We start from the raw sequence: 20,597 nt of genomic DNA, 5'->3' as shown, positions 1-20,597 counted from the left end.
AGCAGTACGCATGCGCCAGTTTTAGCTCTACAACACGCATGCGCCAGTTTTAGCACAGCTGTGCGCATGCGCCATTTTTTAGCGGAGAAGTACGCATGCGTCAGTTTTAGCTCTACAACACGCATGCGCTAGTTTTAGCTAAGCTGTGCGCATGCGCCAGTTTCGGCTCTACAGCACGCATGCGCAAGTCTTGGCCCTTCAGTGCGCATGCGTGAGTTGTAGCACAGCATTACGCATGCGCCAGTTTTAGCGCTACAACACGCATGCGCCAGTTTTAGAATTACATTGCGCATGCGCTGGTTTTAGTACAGCTGTGCGCATGCGGCTGTTTTGGCTGAAGAGGGCGCGCATGCACCAGTTTCGGCTTTACAACACGCATGCGCCGGTTTTGGCACAACAGTGCGCATGCGCCAGTTTCGATAGACTAGTTCGCATGTGGCAGCTTTGGCGCTACACTACGCATGCTCTTTTATCGATATTTCACTTGTTTTACGTTTAAAGGCCATCATGTAAATACTTCAGTATTTGGTTACCTAAAATCTGGTGCTCCGCGGGGCACCACCGATCACTACAGATCAGCGGGGGAAGGAGGAGAGTCTGAGGTGGCCAGCGCGCACATTGCGCTACAGGAGCTCCTCTGATCCCTCTCAGCTCCCTAAAGCCGCCAACAACGCTTCCGCCCCTCGTCACAGCGCGGTGCAGTTCCTCACTTTGGCCACGCGGTGGCAGTAGAGACCGCGGAAAGGGCTTCTCCATTCTGGTTTCAAGTGACGAACACAAAGTTAAACGGGGGGATTGGGTAGAAATGAAGAACAAATGAGTAAGAAAAAGAAGAAGAAGAAGAAAAGAAGAAAAAGAAGAAGAAAAAAAGAAAAAGAAGGAACAATTCTCCAAACTCAAGAAACCTGTGTTAACTGCTTATGAATATCTGTAAGAAATGATCGAATTTATATTGTCATGCTTTTTTTTTTTTTTTTTTTTTTTTTAGTTGATGCAGTAAAATCTCACTATGTGGCACATCTAATGATAGGGTAGGTTAGCAGCGAGCACAGGGCCACCTTAATGTTCTCTCAGACACTGTCTTGTTAATATTTTTAATGTTTCGGGTTTATTTTTTTAGTAAATGCCTTTCTTGCATTAAAAAAAAAATTTAAAAACGCCAAAAAGTAAAGCTTGAATTGTTTTTGAATTGTAAAAATGTATGTGGTGGTTCTGTTTATAGTAATGGGGAATATGCAAGGCGATTAACAGCGTTTTGCAAAAATCAAACTAGACTAACTTAACCATCTAAGTCTGATGACGTTATTATTACAAAGGTAATGTTAAGATCTGAAATTGTGATGTCCCTGTCTCTCTCAGCAGGGCCATTAGTGTCTGAAGGACAGTGGAGTGCTGCTGGTGGGCTGGTCTCAGTGTGCCTCCTCGTGTTCCTTGTCCCTGCAGTCCATTCTGATGCGTCTCCTGGTCCCATGCTCCTTTCAAGTGACTCTTGGTCTTTGGAGGTCTCCCACTGGAGACTGACCTCAAAGTCACCTCAGGCAGGATTGCTCCTGGGACAGACTTACAAGAGGAGGAGACCACTTGTGCCATCCCTATGTGGTAACCCTTGAGGTTTTTTCGGTTCAGCCATGGGCCAGAAAGAATCCTTCCAGACCCATAGCCTGAATACCTCAGCCCAGCTCCCTGCAGAGGGCACCTCAGGGACCTCCCCAAAACCTCAGCACAGAACCTATTGGCTGCTGTGGCCACCCAGTGCCACCAGCAAGGCGAGAGCTGCCTTGAGAAGTGAGCAGTCCCTTCATCATCCTGCTGCATCTGTGAGGAGCTGCACTGCAGACACCATGCAGCCCCATGCCATCCTCCTTCTGTTCTTCTTCCCTGGGACCTGGGCAAAGCCAGAGGGTAAGTTTTAACCATGGCTTACCCTAACCCTTTCTTCTCATCTCACAAATCCTCCCTTATGGGGCTGTGGTCAAGCTGGGGGGTAAATGAAGCTGAGGTGATGGTGAGCTATGGGGGGCCCCAAGGAGCCATCAGCAATGACAAAACTGGGGACACTTCCCCCAGCTCTCTTCCCATCTCCTGCAGGCTCCCACATGCTCAAGCTTCTCCATTTCGCCACCTTCCAAAACAGCACCTCCGTGCTTGTGGGAGGACTGGGACTCTTGGGGGACGTGGAAATGGGGTCTCTGGACAGCCGCACTGGGAACATCCACTACTACCGGCCCTGGCTGCGCCCATCCTTGCCGAAAGGTGACTGGGATGTCATCGAGAGCTCCATCAAGTCATACGTGAGAGATTTCAGCAAGCTGGTGCAGATGTACACCACAGTGCCCTGTACGTGTCCCTTCCCCACCCCATTTCCGAAGTCCCCTCTGGGACAGATCAAGCTTCAGTATAGTAAGGAACAGTGATCACACTGTGGCAGGCTATGATAAACAATGCATATCTGCTGGGCAGACTGGGGACCTACAGTCACCTGAGGGAACAGTGGGTACTCTCAGCAGCCACACTACAGCCAATCCTTGCCAGCCCACCGGCTGCTCTCTACTGTCCTTCCAGACACTAGCCCTGACAGGAGGGACAGAGACATCACAGTTCCAGGGCTGGACATCTCCTCGATGGGCTGTGCAGGAAATCAGACCACAGGTGCCAGATTTGGGCCCTTGGGGACACTTCAGCGTCACCACTTCTCTGTAGAGTGGTTCCAGAGAAGGGAAGTGATGTGCAGTGCTCATTCCCCGGGGTCTGACTCAGTGTCACTGGGTGCTAGGCATCCCTGCATGGGCTGTCCCCGTGTCACCACCATGGCAGGGAACATCCCAGAAGGAATAGGTTGTGCTTGGAGGGGGATGGGGTGCAAAGAGACATTGGTGCAGCACTGGATCCATTCCCCAGAGCCCAGCAGCCCCTTGGGGACTCATACATTTTCCCCAGGGCACCGAGAGAATGGTGTTCTCGGGAGGTGACAGTGCTGGGACAATATGTCCTTGTCCTGCCTGTGGCTGCAGGACACAAACATTCACTTGACTGAGCTTTGGACCACCAGGACCTTTTTTTGACACTGGATACGAGAACCAGAGTTTTTGGGCATGGGGCAACACTCAGTGAGACCCAAAGTGGCCACAGAGCTGAGTATCCCACATACCAACTCTACCACAATATCCCTTGCCCCCAGACCCTTTTGTCTTCCAGTCCTCCATAGGCTGTGAGCTCCAGTCCAACGGGACCATCAGGACCTTCTTAGACATTGCTTACGAGGGCCAGAATTTCCTCCGTTTCTGCCTGGACAAAGGCACTTGGGATCAGATGCAACATAACCAGTTGGCAGCCATAGCTGAGCACCTGATGATGAACGCCAGCACTCTCAATGAGGTGATCCAAGTGCTCCTCAACAACACCTGTGTGGCCATTCTGAGAATTTTCATCCAGGCCGGGAAAGCAGATCTGGAGAGACAAGGTGAGCTGATCCTGGTGCTGCCACATCCGCCCCAGACGTGGGGGCTGAGCCGTGCCGCACTGCAATCCCCTCGTTTCCATCCCCCAGTGCCACCCATCGCTGTGGTCTTTGCCCGCACGGCCGGCCCAGGGCAGCTCCTGCTGGTTTGCCGTGTCACCAGCTTCTACCCGCGGCCCATCACCGTCACCTGGCTGCGGGACGGCAGAGAGGTGCCCCCGAGCCCGGCGCTGAGCACCGGCGCTGTGTTACCCAACGCCGACCTCACCTACCAGCTCCGCAGCACCCTGCTGGTGTCCCCCCGGGACGGGCACAGCTACGCCTGCCGCGTGCAGCACTGCAGCCTGGGTGACCGCAGCCTCCTCGTCCCCTGGGGTAGGTTGCCCCCCTCGGGGATGCGGCTCCCGAGCCCTGTTCCCTCGGCACGAGGAGCAAGAGAGCTGACGGGCTGTGTTCCTCAGAGCACTCCAAGCGGGGGCTGAGCGCTGGGCTCGGGGCGGTCCTGCTGCTGGCTGCGGCCGCCGTCGCCGCAGTGTTGGTGTGGAGATACAGGTGAGAGCACCTCCTGCCCCGCTGCTCCTCCGAGAGACCCCCGCCCCGCCCCGCAGCGCCCATTCCCGTTGCAGGAAGCGGCAGCGCTTGGACGAGGAGCGCAGCATCCCTCTGGAGGAGCACCGGAGCGCAGCGCAGGATGGGACAGCCGCGGGGCACTACGGGGGCTGCGGCCGCGGAACGCCCGGTGAGGGGAGGGGGCACAGTTGAGTGCTTCTCAGCGCTGCACCTCGTGAAGGCGCCCCAGTGCTCGCGGCAGCTCCCCCAGCCCTGATAAAGGTACCCACCTGCCCACGAGCAGCGAGCTGCGCCCTCCCATTGGCACCTTCTGCATTTTATTGCCCACCCACCGCCTTTATTAACCCTATTCCGGAGATATTTGTGCCCAATTCCCCCTCCAGCGACGCCCACCAGCGGCGCTGGAAGTGCTGAGCAGCACTGAGCTCTACTGTGCTCCGAGAGGAAAGCGATGCTCAAACACTGCCTTGCTCACCATGGAGATGTGGGTGTGAGTGGGATTTGGGTGAAAACAGGCAGGTTTGAGGCAAACGGAGCGTGGAATAAATGAATAATTAGACCCATAGGTTGTGCAGAAATCCCAGCCCACAAGTACTTCCTCTGTGGGCATAACCGTGCTGTGGGGCGAGGTGCTCCCAGATGATGGGGGCAGCACCCCAATCTCAGCCCTGGGAGGAACCCATCCGCGCTCCTGAACAATTCCGGCTCTGAAAGCAGTGGATCCCAGCAGTGCCTCTGCGCACCTCTGGGCAGAACGGGGCTGGGAAGGGGCATGCAGAGGGAAGGGGCTCGAGGGAAAGCCAAGAGGGAGTGAGGAGAAGTGGTGCCCAGAGGGTACACGCACCATGGGAGCACCTGAGGGCCTCTGGGGCTCAGCCCTCACCTGGGAAGTCAAAACTCCACATTCTGGGGTCACCGCAGTGTCACCGGGGTCTGAGTGGGCAGAAGCCCCACAGCCCTTCAGGGACACCAATTGCAGTCAGGAGGGACAGCACTGGAACCATCCACCCCGGCTCTGCACTTCCCCTCGACTGAGTTTCAGTTCTGCTTTGGCCCCAGCATGGGGCCCATAGGAAAGGGGAAGAGAAATATGTCTGTTTGTGCCTGGGGGTGGCTGGCTAGGGGGAGATGGGGGCTCCTGGTCACCCCATGACCCTTTGCCCAGCACCCATCACATGCTGCAGCACCCCAATATTGGCACAAATGTCCTCACTCTCTGCCACCAGTACAGGGGTGCAGTTGCTGCGCGGTGATCCAAATGAAAACAAGTTCAGCCTCATTCCCTCATATGCTTCTTCAGCCCCCGTCTTAGACCCTCCCCGAAACCTCACTGGCCAGCCCCATTGGTGGAGCGCAGCCTTTGGGACCCCACTGCACTTCCTCTTCCCACCATCCCCGCTGCACTGCCTTCGCTGCAGGCACGATGTGGCCTCACTGCCTCTTCCTCTTCCTTCTCCTCCACGAGACATGGGCAGAAGCAGAAAGTAAGTGGGAGCCCCTGCTCAACCCAGCCATCATCATGGGACCCTATAGCAGTGTGTGGGGAGGCATGGCTAAGAGACCTTTTCCTGTGTGATGGGAATAGTCTCCAGCACCGAGGGGCTGCCCCCAGCCTCACAGCACCCAAAGGGGCCCCTGTCCATGCCCACTTGCCTCTAGACTGGGGATCATGTGGATGAGCTTCTTGCCATGACACCCTGCATGTCCTTCTACAGCAGAGATGGTCACCTGGGCAATGGGGTACATCCACCATTCACTCCCCTCTTTCTTGCAGCCTCATGCCCTCCCCCTGAAGAATTACAGTTTTTCCAGCTCTTCTACACATTGCTCTTGGATAACATCAGCTCCACAGAACTGACTGGGACGGCTCTGCTGGCAGATGTGCCCATAGTGGTGCTGGATCCGCACACCTGGAACTTAAACATCTGCCGGCCATGGGTCCACGAGGCCACGGCTAAGAGTGAAGTGAAGAAGATTCTGTCCTTCTCCATGGTCGGCATACGCAATACGATTCGGTTCATGCATGAGATGGCTACAAAGGCAGGGTTGGACTGTGAGTAGGAGGGACAGCTGCAGACCAAGCAACAGAGTTTGTGGGATCTTCTAGGGGTCTGACAGCCTCCAAAATGTGATGGGTTGTGGGGTCTTTTGGCAGGGGCTGACAGCCTCCAAAGGGTGATGGGAAACACTCTGTCTCCTGAGATTTCAGTGGAGCACTGAAATGCGTTGTGAGGTTTCTGCCCCCTGATCCTGCTCCCCTGATATGGAGGACATGTAGGATCTGCTCCCACAATTAACAGGGCCATGGGAATCACCTGGCACGAATCAAGGAAGGGGAAACACGAAGGAAAATATTGCAGGGGGACATTCTGCGGGACAAAGTGCTTGAGCTGCCACCCTGCACTGCTCGGCTCTTCTCCTTTGGCAGCTCATGTGGTCACGGTGCCCATCATGCCCACACCTCCCCAGCCATCTTCATGTCCCCATGCTCACATACCCTTCTGCCCCTTGCAGACCCACTGGTTTTCCAGATCCACACAGGCTGCAAGCTTTACACCAACGGAACAAGATGGAGCTTTGTCAACATTGGGGAAGGTGGCAGAGACCTGGTGACATACGACCTGAGTGGGGAGCGCTGGGTTCCCCGGAGGTCCACCCTGCTGGCTGAGCTGATGAGCAACACTCTCACTGACCTCCGCGCCGTGTCGGAGCTTCTGGAGCACATCTTCTCCACCTCCTTGCCAGACTACATCCTCATGCTGCACAAGGAAGGGAGGACAGATCTGGATAGACAAGGTGAGCGATCCTTGGCCCTCAGATAGCCACCCTGTTGCTCCCAGATTGAGTTGTGCTCACACTGAACTCCCATTGCTGCTGTCCCCAGTGCCACCCATCGCTGTGGTCTTTGCCCGCACGGCCGGCCCAGGGCAGCTCCTGCTGGTTTGCCGTGTCACCAGCTTCTACCCGCGGCCCATCACCGTCACCTGGCTGCGGGACGGCAGAGAGGTGCCCCCGAGCCCGGCGCTGAGCACCGGCGCTGTGTTACCCAACGCCGACCTCACCTACCAGCTCCGCAGCACCCTGCTGGTGTCCCCCCGGGACGGGCACAGCTACGCCTGCCGCGTGCAGCACTGCAGCCTGGGTGACCGCAGCCTCCTCGTCCTCTGGGGTAGGGAATGGGGATGGGATTTGGGTGGCCTGGAGCTGCCACATGCTCACGGCTATCCTCTGCTCTCTCCCCATTCAAGAAAACCCCAGTGCATCTTCCACCATCGTCATCACCATCACCATCCTTTTCCTCACTGCCATCATCGTCGGGGCAGTTTGGTGGTGGAGGCATAGGTGAGGGCTCTGGCTGTGGGTCTGAGCTCCCCAAAATATCCATCATGGCTCACAGTGGTATCCTCTTGCAGGAAACACGCTGGGTCTGGAAGGGATTCCCGGGCACTCCTCATCTGATGCCCACCCTGCACTGAGACCCTCACTCCCTGCTCCATTTCCAAGCCAGCTGCACCGATGGTGGTGACAAAGCAGTGCCGCACCAGCAGGGGACAGAGCAGACCACAGAAGAGCATGGAGAGACAGCCAAGCGGCGTCCCAGTTCTCAAGCCCAGACCCCATGGTTTAGGGGAATTCATTGCCTTATGACAAAGTGTCCCTCTTCTCTTCCCCTAACCCTGTACTGTGTATCCAGCCTTGACCCAGTGTCTCTTCCTCATCCCAGTGCTCCCGCCTCATCCCTTCTCCTATACCCACTGTATGTCCCCCCTCACAGCCCCAGTCCTGTCCCTGCACCCCTTCTTCAGCCCATGTCCTTTCACATCCCAAAATGTCCCTTTTCTGCGCCCTGTCCTTCCCATCCCACGCCCCCATTCTGTCCCTGTCTCTCTTCCCAGCCCCCACATCCATCTGCTGTCCCCTGTGTCCCCTATCCTGTGGCTCTGGGTGAGGTTGCCTTGTTGGCCCTCAGCAAAATGGGGAAGAATGAGGCAAAACTGTGAAGTTATGTACTTTATTTTTTCTTCCTGTAAAAACACAAACAGGCACAGGTGTTGCCATCACTGACTCTGGGAGGCAGGGCTGAGCCCATTGGGAGGGTATGAAGTCACCAGTGATGTCACCAAAGGATGAGGTGGCCAAGGGAAAGGGACATGTGGCCCCATCAGGCAGTGACACCATCAGCTATGACACAGCTTTGACTCCATGATGACACTCCATAGAGACCCCTGAGGACACTCCAACGGCATTCCAGATGAATTTCCTGGGACCCTGCTGTGACATCCCAGTGACACAATGGTGACACCCTATGGTCCCCTGGACACCTGTCATATGCCATGGGGACACCTCTGTGTGTGGTGGTGACATCCTAGGCATGCTTCAGGATACCCCCGGGCCCCCAAACATCCTTCAGCTCTCCCAGTTCCTCCCTGAATGTCCTCACTGAGATCCACATGTTGAGACTCCCCGATATCCCCTGAGTTCTCCCAATAACCCCTAAAGGCCACCCTCCCCTAAAGCTCCCACAGTTACCCCTGGGAATCCCCAATGCAACCCTAGAGGACTCCAGGGACCCCTCCCCATGCCACCCCACAATATAATGACAACATCCATCCAAAAGCCTTTCCGTCCATCACACCCTCCCACTGTCCCCCATCTCAGTGCTTTCCAGCACCGTCCCCTCATCACCTGTCACGGTTCCCTCTGCCACTGTCCTCCCATCCCCCATCCCCACATCCTCCCTGGCCACCTCCTTGCCTCCATTCTCCCGCTGTCCCCGCGAGCTTCTGGCCCGATGGGTGACAGTCCTACGGGCACTGCTGGAGGCTGTGGAGCCCTCTAGGAGCCGAGGCAGGAGTGCAGCCCCAGCAGTGCGACACAGTCCCCGTCCGGCGCAGGCATAGAGCAGCGGATTTAGGGCACTGCTGAGGAATGCCAGCGCAGTGGCTGGTGGCCGGATGGCCTTGGCAACCTTTCTTAGAGTCTCACTGCACCTCTGCAGCTCCACCACCACTTCCAACAAGCTCCCGACATGGTAGGGTCCCCAGGTGACGGCAAAGGCGACCACCACGGCAGCCACCAACCGCAGCGTGCGGCCCCGCCGTGCCAATCGCGTCCGCCGCAGCCGCCGCAGCAGCAGCCCATAACCAACGGCCACGGCGACCAGTGGCACAGCCCAGCCCAGCCCTGTCTCCAGCAGGTTGTGGGTCACCAGCCAAGCGCTGGAACTGTGTTTCCGCTTGCACATCCCGTTCTCCACGTGCCGGAAAGCAATAGAAGGGGTGGCCAGCACCAAGGCCACCAGCCAAGTGACGGCAGCAGCCCCGTGGGCCAGCTGGGTGGCACGGTCACCTGCCAGCACTGCAGCTGATGGTCGGGACACCACCAGGCAGCGATGCAGGCCGAGCAGTGCGATGAGGAAGACGCTGGTGTACATGGCGGCTGCACAGATGTAGTTGCAACCACGGCACGCGGCTGGGCCCAGGTTCCAGCGGCCACTGCTGAGGAATTGGATGTAAACAGGGCCAGTGAGCAGTGTGGCCACATCAGCCAGGGCCAGATGGGCCACCAGCACCATGGGGATGCTGCGGCGACGGGTGACGATATAGCTCCACAGCACAAACGCGTTGCCTGGCAGCCCTATGACCATTGCCAGTGACAGCAGGGTCAGTCCCAGTGCTGCATTGGGGATTGCAGAGACAGTCACATTGGAAGGAGGTGTGGACATGGCAGGAGACCTGTGGGGAGAGGGGTAACCAGCATCCTGCAGAGCAGACTCATGCCTACCTCCTTTGCTCAGTCTCCCCATCCCTCCCCTCCAATACTGCCCTTCCTTGTCTGTCCCATCATCCTTCCTTCCTTCCCCCCATTCTCTGAGGTCTCTTCTTCCTTTGCTACTCTCACCTCTTCCTCCTTATCTTGGCATTCTCCAGACCTCAAAGCTGTCCCCCAGACTTCCCAGTGCACCAACCACATGAATCAAGTTTTCCCACAAACCTCGCAGATGATCCCTTAGGCATCCCAATTTTTCACCCAGACTTTCTAGTTCCAAAAACCTCTTGGTCCCCTTCCAGCCTTGCCACTGATCCCATCCCACAAATCTTACAGATCCTGAAGACCTCCCAGCTGTCCATCTATCCCTCCCAGTTGTCCCAGGTGACCCTCACCAACGGCCCTGCCCTTCCAGCCTTCCCCCACTACCTCAGGGACTCACATATCCTTTCACAGAGACCCTGGCAAGGGTGATGGGTCCTCGGTGCCCCCGTTGTCAACACTGACCACGAACACTAGGTGCTACTTCCCTTCCGCTCAGCACCAGGAAGGAAACACTCACGCAAGAGGAAGAAGGCAGGGAAACCACAGGCAGGAAGGGGGCATATGAGGAGTGACTGCAGACCTTAATTTTCCCCTGCCTGAGTGGAGACAGGAGAGCGTAAAAGCTCTGATGGCACTGCCAACAGGTAATGAGATCCTCCAAAGTGTCCTCCAGGAGGATATTGCCTGGCTGTGGGGTTGGTAGGAGCATATCGAGATAGCATGGAGGGCACAGGGATGGTCTTCTATGTGCCTGCTAACACGTATGGCTAATGCACCTTCTTCCTTCCTTCATTCCTCCCTCCACCTTCCTATCCCAACAGATGAATCATAGCCTGAAAACTGGGAATCCCATAGATGATTGCGTGATGAGGCACAATCCCAAGCAAGACAAAGATCTGTTACCCAGCTTGCTGAAGGACACCTTCCCCCAGTCTACCACCACACCAAGAGAAGTAGGACTGGAGTTCTCTGACAACAGCACTCAACTTTGTATCTCCCACCCAATTCCTACAATGCTGTGACTGACAAAAAGTATCAAGACAAAAACAGCCATTTTTGCTCTCTGCTGATGCCCCCCCCCAGCTCCAAAGCCATAGGCCTGAGGATCAGATGTTACCCAACAGAAAAATATAAATGGTGTCACAGACAGGATTGTAACAGATAAACTGCTGCAAAAATACAGCATGTCCCTCCCCAGCAAGGAGCGGGCTCAGAAGTTTGGAAGGACCAAGAGAAATTGGTGTCAGAATTAAACAGGAACGGGGAACAGAAATAAAAGCAAAGGGGAGTTAATCTGAGGACAAACCCCTGAGAGCAGAGGAAAGGAAAGGAGTTGCCCTGGGCATTCTTGGAGTCAGGACTGACCAGCAGCCTGTGGAAAACTGCTGCTGAATAATAACAGCTCATCTTAATTCCAATTAGACCTTAAAAGTATTCGGCCAAATGTTTTAAATACAGAAGCACAAGTTTTAATGATTAATACAACAAGCAATTCAGCTAGGATGTCCCATGCAAACGGAACAAAACATTGTGTGCCAAACTGCCAGAACCAATTTCTGGCTCCCAGATGAAAAATGCACGCTGATCACTCACTCTGCGATTACGATTTGCAGAGAGAAATATTTCATGTTTCAGTGTTTTAAACAGAGGCCCTCAGCACCCAGTCCTTCAGTGTGAACATCCATCCCACCCCCTGTGGATACAAGGAGGCTGCACGGATTTTGCTGGGACCTCTCCTCCTCCCCCACAGCCCTTTTTAAGGCCAGCCTGTACAGTTTAACCCTTGTTGTCCCTCAGCGAGTCTCGGTGACATAAACCTGGAACATTCTGAGTCAGGTCCTGTATTATTCCAAGCGCAGGGATGAGATGCCAGGCAGTAAGGCACAAAGCAAGCACACGCAGAGCTGCATAAAGGTGACAAACAGGCATTGCTTTGAGAATTGCTCCCTGGTTGCTCTTCCTTACGTCAGTCCCTTGGTGTGCACAGCCAGGTGACAGCTCATTAGCTATCCTGCAGTATCATGCAGGATTTCACACAGCACTGTGTGTTCTATCACATTGATTAGGCTTATATAATTAAGTCTCACTTCCTTTTTGTGGTGCTGTTACACATACTTGTGTTCTGGTTTTTACACTCTTGTCCTTGTATTGCTGCACCGTCACTGCTGTGGCCAACCACAAGTTTCCCCCTATGGAATTTCTCCTCACATTTTTGCGTATTTGTCAGTTCAAGGAAAGATTCCCTGCTGCTGCTTTTCATCACCATGATGCGTTGGGACATCTGACATAATTTTCCGGAATCCCAGAAACCACCACAAAATTGTCATGATAGGCAAAAATACAAACAGCACGAACAGTCGTGTCAGTGCGGTCAGCATTCAGCCCGGCTGTTCTGCTTCACCTCCTGAGCCAAGTGATGTAGCTGTTCCATTTTCCCTTTGACTCCTTATCTGACAGCTTAAAACAACACATTCCTTTCAACTCCTCCCACTCATAACTGTGTCTTAACAGAGGTAATGGCTGTCTGTGTGGGTCTCAGTGAGGACAATCATGGAGGAATTGGGAGAGCTGAAGCATGTTGGGGTCCCAGAGGTGTCCAGAAGGATGCCCAGGATGTCACCACCACACGCAGGGGTGCCCCCAAGGCATATGAGGGGCACCCAGAGTGGCTTTGAGGTGTCACCATTCTGTCATTGGGATGTTATAGCGTGTAATGGCAATGCTAAGTCAGGGCTTGAAGCAGTGATTGAGCACCTCAATCACTGGGAGGGTGGGAAGGTGGGGCCAACCAGGGGAGCTCAGGTGTATGCAATGCACCTGAGTGCCTGGGAGGGATGGAGCCAGAATCCACTCCTTCTCAGTCCTCATTTAAGGGCTGGCAGTGGAGGGGAGGCCATTTTGCTGGAGATCTCTGCCTACCTGAGACCTTTTGAAAGTGAGCTATTTTTCTTCCTTCATTTCTGTGTCCATGGCTGCTTTGTTTGGGCTTGTCCTTGTTTGCTTCAGAACTTGGCTAGAACTTTGCTACCCCACTATAGGATCTGTGGGGATTAGGAAAGGGGACAGGGACAGGATGGGGGCTTGAGATGGGGAGGGCAGGTGGTATGGAAGCAGCAGGGTCCATTCAGGATAGCGTGGCTCCTGCTGGTTTGCTGTGTCACCTGCTTCTCTCCTGCCCCTTATGGCCCCACGTGTTCCCTGTGGCACCAAAGGGCTCTGTGTGCTGCTGTGTTGAGGTCATGGAGGGAGAGAGCTGCGGGGCCACGTTTAGGGTCACCTCCTGACCCCTACTTGTTATGCACACCACGCACCCCGCCCCCCCCGCCCTACGCGTGCTCGTCAACCCTGCACGTGTCCCATGTCTCAGCCCCACATGTATCCCGCAGCCCCCCCCGGGTTGGGTCCGCCCAGCCGGAGGCAAAGAGCAAAACACGATCACGAGCCAGTGAACCCTGGCGGCCGTTTCTCCCACCCCGTGGGCTCTGCCCCTCCCCCCGAGGCCCTGGGGACCCCAAGCATCCGCCTCCTCCCTTCCCCAGCTCTGCCCTGTAACTCCTACACTGGGGGGCCCAACACCCAGGGACCCCATCTCACACTTCCCCATGGGGATGTGGGTGTCTGGGTGCCTCCAACCCCCACACAGTGGATCCCTGCCGAGCCTGTACTCCCCACCCCGTGTCCCACAGCAACAACAACAGCCCAGGAGGGGGGAGGAAGTGGGGGGGGGGCGGGGGGGGGGAGAAAAGCAGGGGGGGGAGTGCAGGGCCAGGCTGAGTCATGGCCCCACCCGGCCCTGTCTGTGGCTCAGCCCTATGGCCCCATATGGCACTGTCACGCAGCATGGTCCTATGGCACAGCCCCACAGCCTCAAGGCTCTGCCCCATAGCAAACCCCTGCAATATAGTTTCATAGCCTGGCCCCACAGCCAACCCATAGTGAGTCTACCCCCAAATTGTAGTGGGTTCTGTTTTTACTGAGAGCATTGGGGGATATGAGGCAAGCAGCATTGTGGTTACTGGGAGCTGTGCAGCAGGTGGCACTGACTTAATGGGAGCACTGGGACTAATGGAACAGGTAGCACTGTGGTTACTGGGAGCACTGGGATTACTGGAACAGGTAGCACTGTGGTAGCTGGGAACCACAGGACAGGTGGCAGGGAATGCTGGAAGCTGTGGGTCAGGCAGAGCTGGGGTTCCTGGGGGCACCAGCTGTGGCTGTGCTGTGTTACTGGGATCATTGGTGCAGGCAGTGTTCGGTTACTGGTACGATTAAGACAGGTGGCGCTGAGATACTGGGAGCACTGGGATGGGCCATGCTGTGTTACTGGGATCACTGGAATCACCAGGACAGGCAGTGCTGGGTCACTGGGAGTGCTCCGGGCTGCAGCCCCCCCCGCGCTCCCCCACGCGTTGTGTCACTGCTCTGCTATGGCAGCTGGACCCCACATCTGGCTGCGCCGCCCAGATGTTTGGTTGCCGCAGCGACCGCTGCCTGTAAACACATCGTGGCCCCCTCTGGGTCCGCCCGGTTCTGCTCACCCCAGGGCGGAGGGCCCTGCGGGGGGGGGGGGGGGAGTCTGCTTCCCTTCGCTCCATGGGGAGGTGGTCCCTACATCCCCCGATGCTCAGCGTGTGGCCGATGTGAGGACATCGTGCCCCTCCTCGGCCACATTCTGCTCTGCTGCTGGCCGCTGTGTCCTGGAGCTGCCTGCTGTGCAGCCCACAGGTGCCGTGGCCACGCCATGAGCTCAGCGCTGGCCCTGCGCCCGGCCCAGGGCTATGAAAGGGCCGGAGCCGCCCCGGAGCCCTCAGTGCCGCGCTGCTGCCGCCGGGCCTGGCCCAGCAGAACCTAACAGAACCCAATTGGGCTGAACAGGGCTGAGGTGAGCAGAACTGAGCTGAGCTGAGCCAAGCCACACTGGGTTGAACCAAACCAGCCAGACCCAATTGGGTGCAGTTGGGCTCACCTGAACCCAACTGGTCCAGTTCCAGGCCCCACCCACAGGTCACATCCTGACCCCTGGGAGCAGCTCCAGCACTGGGACAGTACTGGGGAGATGGGGGGAAGGAGGGGTGGGGATGGGGCTGCAGCATTGCTGCGTTACGGGGCTGCTGGGGTTACTGGAGGAGCTGGCTGGTGCTACTGGTGCTGCTGGAGTTGCTGAAGTTACCGGAGTTATTAGAGTTAGTGCAGCTGGTGGGATTACTGGAGCTGCTGGAGCTGCTGGTGCTGCTGGAGTTACTGGGGTTGCTGGGGTTACTGGTGCTGCTGCAGTGGCTGGAATTATTGAAGTTGCTGGATGGTTTGTCTTGCTGGTGCTGCTGGCATTACTGGAGTTGCTGGTGTCACTGGAATTACTGGAGAAATTGGCATGCTGGTGCCAATTGCTGGTGTTGCCAGCATTGCTGATGTTGTCGGTCTCACTGGTGCTACTGGTGGTGGTAGTGTCAGTAGAATTATTGTGCAGTGGTGTTATTGGAATTCCTGACGTTATTTGTGTTCCCTGTGGTATTGGTGTTGCTGGGCAGGGCTGCTGATGGTTACTGGAGTTCATATATTCTGAAGGGTGGTGTGTGAAGCTACTGGAGGCAGTGGGAACTGGGATCACTGGGGTGTAGCTGGCAGCACTGGTGCTACCCCACAGCCCCAGCTCTGTATGGGACCCTCGGAGTCGGGGGGGGGGGGGGGGGGGGGGAAGAGTGACACCGGGGGTGTGAGGTGGGTGTAACCCCACCCCACGGTGTCCGAGACCTTTGTGTGTCCCCTGGGGGGTCCCTGTGCCGCTGGCATCCGTCCCCTCCCTGCAGGATCATGACCCCGGGGCTGCCGCTGCTGCTGCTGGCGCTGGCACTTCGGAGAGCGCAAGGGAATGCGGGAACATCCCCCGGTCCTCCCCCTGTCCCCCCGGAGCTCTCCTGTGGGGCAGAGGTGCTGGAGGCGGTGCTGGGACGGCTGCGGGCACTGGAGGGAGAAGTGCGGGCGCTGCAGGGACAGTGCGGGGACAGCCTGGGGCCCCAGGCTGGCACTGGTATGGGGGCGAGGAGGGGGGAGATGGGGACGTGGAGGGTGTGGGGATCAGGGATATGGGGGATGTGTTGGGGAGAATGGGAGATATGGGAAGACTTCGGAGATATGAGATGTATGGGGCTGTTTGAGGGATGTGGGGGGACAGTGGGGACATGAGGGACGCGGCAGGGAGCATGGGGATAGGGACGTAGGAGCTATGTAGGGGATGTGGATGGGAGGACAAGGGGATGAGGGGATGCAGGGAAATGTGGAATGTAGGATGATGGAGAGTAACGGGGGGAACATGGGTGATGTGGACAAGGGAACAGTGTAGGACATGGGGAGGACATTGGGACGTGGAGGACACAGGAGTGCATGTGAGACATAATGAGCTGCGGGGGTGTGTGAGGGACATATGGGGAGACATGGAGAAGTCAAAGGGAGGTGTGTGGCTCACGAGGACCCTGCTCAACCCCACAGGGAGCACAGCAGCGCGGAGGCTGTGTGACACCCCTGGGGCAGGGGGCTGCTGTGGGTGCCGCATGGGGGAGGCCGGGGATGGTCTCCCGTGTCCCGCACCCCGCTGTCCCTTCGACTGCAGTGACCAGGGACGTTGCCGGGCTGGCCGCTGCCACTGCTTTGAGGGCTTCACAGGACCATTCTGTGCGACTCCCATCTGCCCCCCTGGCCGTGGTGGGCCCCACTGCACCCTCGGTATGTCACCAAGCCTGCTGCTCCCTTGGCATCTGGTCCTGATGCCGCTTCCAAGTATCCTTGTCTGTCCCCCAGTTTCCTCTGCTGTCCTTCAGTGCTCTCCCAGTGTCCCCATCCCAGTGCTTTCAGTTGTCCCAGATCCCTCCAGTGCCCTGAGTGTCCTGGTGTTCCCATGGCTTGGGCACTTTTGTTCCTTGGAAACTCCCTCCGTGTCCCCATATTGTCTTCATTCCTTTGACCTACTGTCCTGTGGTGTTCTGAGGGTGTCCCCAAGCTGTGGCTGCCTCATCCTGTAGGGCTCAGAAGTGTTCCTGTGGGGCCACCTCCCATCTGGGCTCTTTCCCTGCAGAGATCCCCTCAGTGACGCTGCGCCTGGCTGCGCGCAACCAGACGTCCTTCCGTGTGACCTGGCCGCGGCCAGCCAAGCCTGTGGATGGCTATGAGGTGGCAGTCATCCCCATGGTGAGCTGGAGACGGGGATGGGAATGAGGACGCATCCTCAGCACAGTGATGTCCCAGTGTGGTGGCTCCATTGTGTCTGCAGTGTGAAACTTGTCCCCAGGATGGGCTGGTGTCCATGGTCATCGACTTCTGCCCCATTTGGGGGCATCTCTAAAGTGTCCTCATTGTGTCCCCAGCATGTCTCCAATGTGCCTATTGTCTTCAGACCATGACAGAGGCCAGTTCACACCATTGCAGCATGGCTCAGGAGTGGAGACATCTCCCCACTGTGTCCCTTGTGCTGAGGATTAGTCGTGGTGGTGTCACCCATCTGCTGCTTGTCTCCAGCACATCCTCTGTCACACCTGTGGCCACTCCTCTGCTGCCCAGCATGGAGGCAGTGATGTGTCCCCATGTGTCCCTGAGTCATCTCCCAGCTCTAGGAGAAGCCATTGACTGTGGCCACCTGCCTGGTTCAGGAAGAGGTCCCACATGGAGTCTTCAGTGTGTCTTTGATGTGTCCTTTGTCCCCAGGATGAACCAGCAGCACTGACCACCCACGAGCTGCCTAGTTCAGCTGTCACCTTTGAAGTGACAGGGCTGACACCTGGACAAGCTTTTGAGATCTTCATCCAGGCCCAGCGGGAGCAGCACCTCGGGGCACCGGGCACCTTGCGTGTCCGCACCTGTATGTGCCATCTGCTGTGGGACAGGCATGGGGACAGAAGGGGCATGGGATGGTGTGGGCACAAAAATGGGGGCAGGGATGACATTGCGAGGGGGCAACATGTATGGAGACAGCATTCAGCACAGAGATGGGAATGAGCATAGCACAAGGACAGGCATGGGGACAGGAATAACGCAAGCACGGGGTGGGGACATCGTGGGCGTGGGGTCTGAGGTGGGGACAGGGATGATTGAAGTGGGGACAAGCGTGGGAGTGAAGATGGAATGGGAACAGGGATGGGAATGTCGCAGCTAAAGAGATGGAGGAAGGAACAGGCGTGGGGTACGATTATAGGCAGTCATGGGGCAGGGATGGGTACTGGAATGGGAGCGGAGATGGGTGGTGTTTGCAGCCTCTGTCTGTCCTCATGTGTCTTTATTGTTCCCATGGCTCTGAGGGTCCACATGCATCTGTCTGTCTTGCAGAGCTCTGTGTGTCAGCAGTCTGTCCCTGTGGGTCCATATGTCTTCCTGAGCCTGTCCATCTGAATGTATCTCCATGGGGCTGTGTGTCCCATGGGCTCATCTGTTCACTTGGGGCCTTGTGTCCCTTCAGGTCTGTGTGACCCCAGAATATCCCCATGCATCCCCATGGGTCCACGTGTCTCTACATATCCTGATGCTTCCCTGTGTGTCCCTCTGTCTCTATCTGTCTGCGCCCGTGAGTCTGGATGTCTCCAGGCACTCCCTATGGTTCCCCAGTGTCCAATGTCCACAGTCTGTCCTTAGGCATCTGTTTGTCCTCCTCTGTTCCTGTGTCCATCCATCCCTGTGTCCCTGGGCTGTGGCAGATGAGGGATTTTGGGGACAGGCTAGTGACCTGGATCCCTTCTGTTTTCACAGTGCTTGCCCAGTCTCTGCCCAACCAAGGGGGGCTACGGGGGACCCCTACATTTCTGGCATCTCCAGTGGCCCCAGCATCACCATCAGCCCGAGGGTCTCCAGCATCCCCACGGTCCCCAGTCTCCCTGGGGTCCTTGGGGTCACCAGCATCCCTGAGGTCTCCAGTGTCCCCGGAGTCCTCAGCAGCACCAACTTCCCTGGAATCCCCATTGTCTCCAGAGTCCCCAGTGTCCCCGAGGTCACCTACATCTCAATGGTCCCCAGCATCCCCACAGTCCCCACTATCCCCAGCATCCCCTGTGTCCCCAGTGCTCCCAAATGTCCCATCCCTGCATGAGCTGGGGGTCAAGCTTTCTTCCTACAATGGATCCTTGCTGCAGCGCCTTGAAAGCCACCTCCGGGCCACGGATTTTCCACTCCGAGGCAACCAGACAGTGCCTGCAGTGGCCCGTGCCATCCTCTCCTACCTGCTTCGCCGCAGCCCGGCCTTGCTGCGTCATCAATTCCTCCGCCACCTCCAGCAGAACCCCCACCCCAAACCTCAGGTGTTGCCAGGAGCTGCTGGTGAGGCCCTGGTGGATTTGGATGGGCTGCGGGGTCATGCGGAGACCATAGTGATCCGCTACCAGCTGCTGGAGGAGCCGGAGGGGGATGAGGGGGAGATGAGGGTGCCAGGGGACACCACAGTGGCCCGGGTGCCAGGGCTGGTGCCAGGGGCCACATACCGGGTGGAGGTGCACGGTGTGGTGCGGGGACGTGTCTCCAAGTCCTACACTTCCCTGGTGACTGCAGGTAGGTGACAGGGGTGGGGATGGGGACAGCGTTGCTTGATGGCATCCAAAAACTCCACGCTACTCTTCGGGTTGCAGGGCTGGGTGGCACCAGTGAGCCTCCACCAGAATGGAAGAACCTCTATGAGATGGAGGGGACTGAGCCCCAGGGGGCCATGGCCAAAGCAGGTAACCCCAGATGGTGGCAATGGGGTAACTCAGATGTTCACCAGCACTTGGTATCCAGGTTGATGTGGTTGGATGTTTGGATGGTGAGATGGGTGGATGGAGGAGTGAATAAGGGGATGAATGGAAGGACAGACTGAATGTTGAATGCAGGTTAGATGGATGCATAGATATTTATACCTTGCATCTTGACATGACCGTTCCAGCACCATCAGAGGAGGAACCACCACAGCGGCCCCACCTAGGCATGCTCACAGTCTCCCACGTGACTCCAAGCTCCATCCAGCTGGAATGGAGTGTCCTGGAGGGCTCCTTTGACTCCTTCACGGTGCAGTACAGGGATGCACAAGGCCAGCCACAGGCACTTGCGGTGGACGGTGGGTCGCGCACAGTGACCGTGCACGGGCTGTTGCCGTCCCGCCGCTACAAATTCAACCTGTATGGGGTGTGGGGGCGGAAGCGCATTGGTTTCATCTCCACTGATGCTGTCACAGGTGAGGCTACTGTGAGCCCCCCTTTGGATCACTTCAAACTTCAAACTTGGGAGACAAAGGAACAAATCTTGCCCCTTGATTTGATGCTGTGAATGACTGTGTGCAGGGTCTGAGGGCTGGAGAGCTGAAAGGATGGAAAGCTGGATGAGGGTGTGAGTGGCCCATGTGTTGGTTGTAGGTAGATGGATAGGTGGGACAGAGGGTGCCTACTGAATAGATGCAAAAATGGATTTTTGGATGAGTGGAGAAAATGAGTGCGTGAATGGATGGGAAAAAAAGTAAACAATAGTGGATTTATGACAGTCTGGATTAGCTAGCAAAAAAGATAATTAAGTAGATGAGAATGGAGGGGAAAATATGGAGAAAGAAAGTTATATAGCTTTCTGTGCTGAGTGAGTACCGGCTATAGATGACTGGATGCACATATAAATAGATAAACAATAGCACAAATGAGTGCATAAGGGAAAGGACGTCTTTCTTCTATGTGTATTTTGTTGTGTTAAAGCTTCAGCAAAACCAAAGGAAGAATCACCTTCTCCACCACGCCTGGGTGAGGTGACGGCATCGCACGTCAGC

General features: G+C 56.5%; 4 protein-coding genes across 5 annotated transcripts; 3 read left to right on the top strand and 1 right to left on the bottom strand.

Moving 5' to 3' along the window:
• The first annotated feature begins 1,836 nt into the window (after positions 1-1,836).
• On the top strand, positions 1,837-4,219 carry LOC122170407 (antigen-presenting glycoprotein CD1d-like). The gene is made up of 6 exons (XM_042837205.1): positions 1,837-1,902; positions 2,089-2,337; positions 3,179-3,460; positions 3,548-3,832; positions 3,919-4,009; positions 4,084-4,219. The coding sequence occupies exons 1-6, from the start codon at positions 1,842-1,844 to the stop codon at positions 4,217-4,219; spliced, it is 1,104 nt and encodes a 367-aa protein (XP_042693139.1). The 5' UTR covers positions 1,837-1,841.
• A 1,210-nt stretch (positions 4,220-5,429) lies between these two features.
• Positions 5,430-8,066, top strand: LOC122170405 (T-cell surface glycoprotein CD1b-3-like). Its single transcript, XM_042837203.1, has 6 exons — positions 5,430-5,511; positions 5,802-6,080; positions 6,542-6,823; positions 6,912-7,196; positions 7,276-7,369; positions 7,441-8,066. Exons 1-6 carry the CDS (start codon positions 5,451-5,453, stop codon positions 7,484-7,486), a joined length of 1,047 nt encoding a protein of 348 aa, XP_042693137.1. The 5' UTR covers positions 5,430-5,450; the 3' UTR covers positions 7,487-8,066.
• Positions 8,067-8,657: 591 nt separating this feature from the next.
• On the bottom strand, positions 8,658-10,304 carry LTB4R (leukotriene B4 receptor). 2 transcript variants are annotated; one of them, XM_042837206.1, is made up of 2 exons: positions 10,239-10,304; positions 8,658-9,762 (listed from the first exon to the last, which is right to left on the bottom strand). In XM_042837206.1, coding segments are annotated over exons 1-2 (1,107 nt in total). In that variant the 5' UTR covers positions 10,241-10,304. The 2 variants fall into 2 exon arrangements, with proteins under 2 accessions (XP_042693140.1, XP_042693141.1); XM_042837207.1 differs by having other exon boundaries at positions 10,226-10,286.
• Positions 10,305-16,377: 6,073 nt separating this feature from the next.
• PCOTH (prostate and testis expressed opposite C1QTNF9B and MIPEP) lies at positions 16,378-20,591 on the top strand (the record flags this gene model as incomplete). Its single annotated transcript, XM_042837204.1, has 7 exons — positions 16,378-16,561; positions 16,911-17,023; positions 17,537-17,690; positions 18,572-19,363; positions 19,441-19,530; positions 19,734-20,021; positions 20,527-20,591. Coding segments are annotated over exons 1-7 (1,674 nt in total), but the record flags the coding sequence as incomplete, so codon positions are not given.
• Between the last annotated feature and the right edge of the window lie 6 nt (positions 20,592-20,597).

The sequence above is a fragment of the Centrocercus urophasianus genome, unplaced genomic scaffold (assembly GCF_019232065.1).
Source record: "Centrocercus urophasianus isolate 14NV4802_14NV808 unplaced genomic scaffold, USGS_Curo_1.0 seq_699, whole genome shotgun sequence".
In the NCBI taxonomy this organism is placed as follows: Eukaryota; Metazoa; Chordata; class Aves; order Galliformes; family Phasianidae; genus Centrocercus; species Centrocercus urophasianus.
Note: the sequence above shows the minus strand (reverse complement) of the source record. Positions and strands in the feature narration are given on the sequence as shown.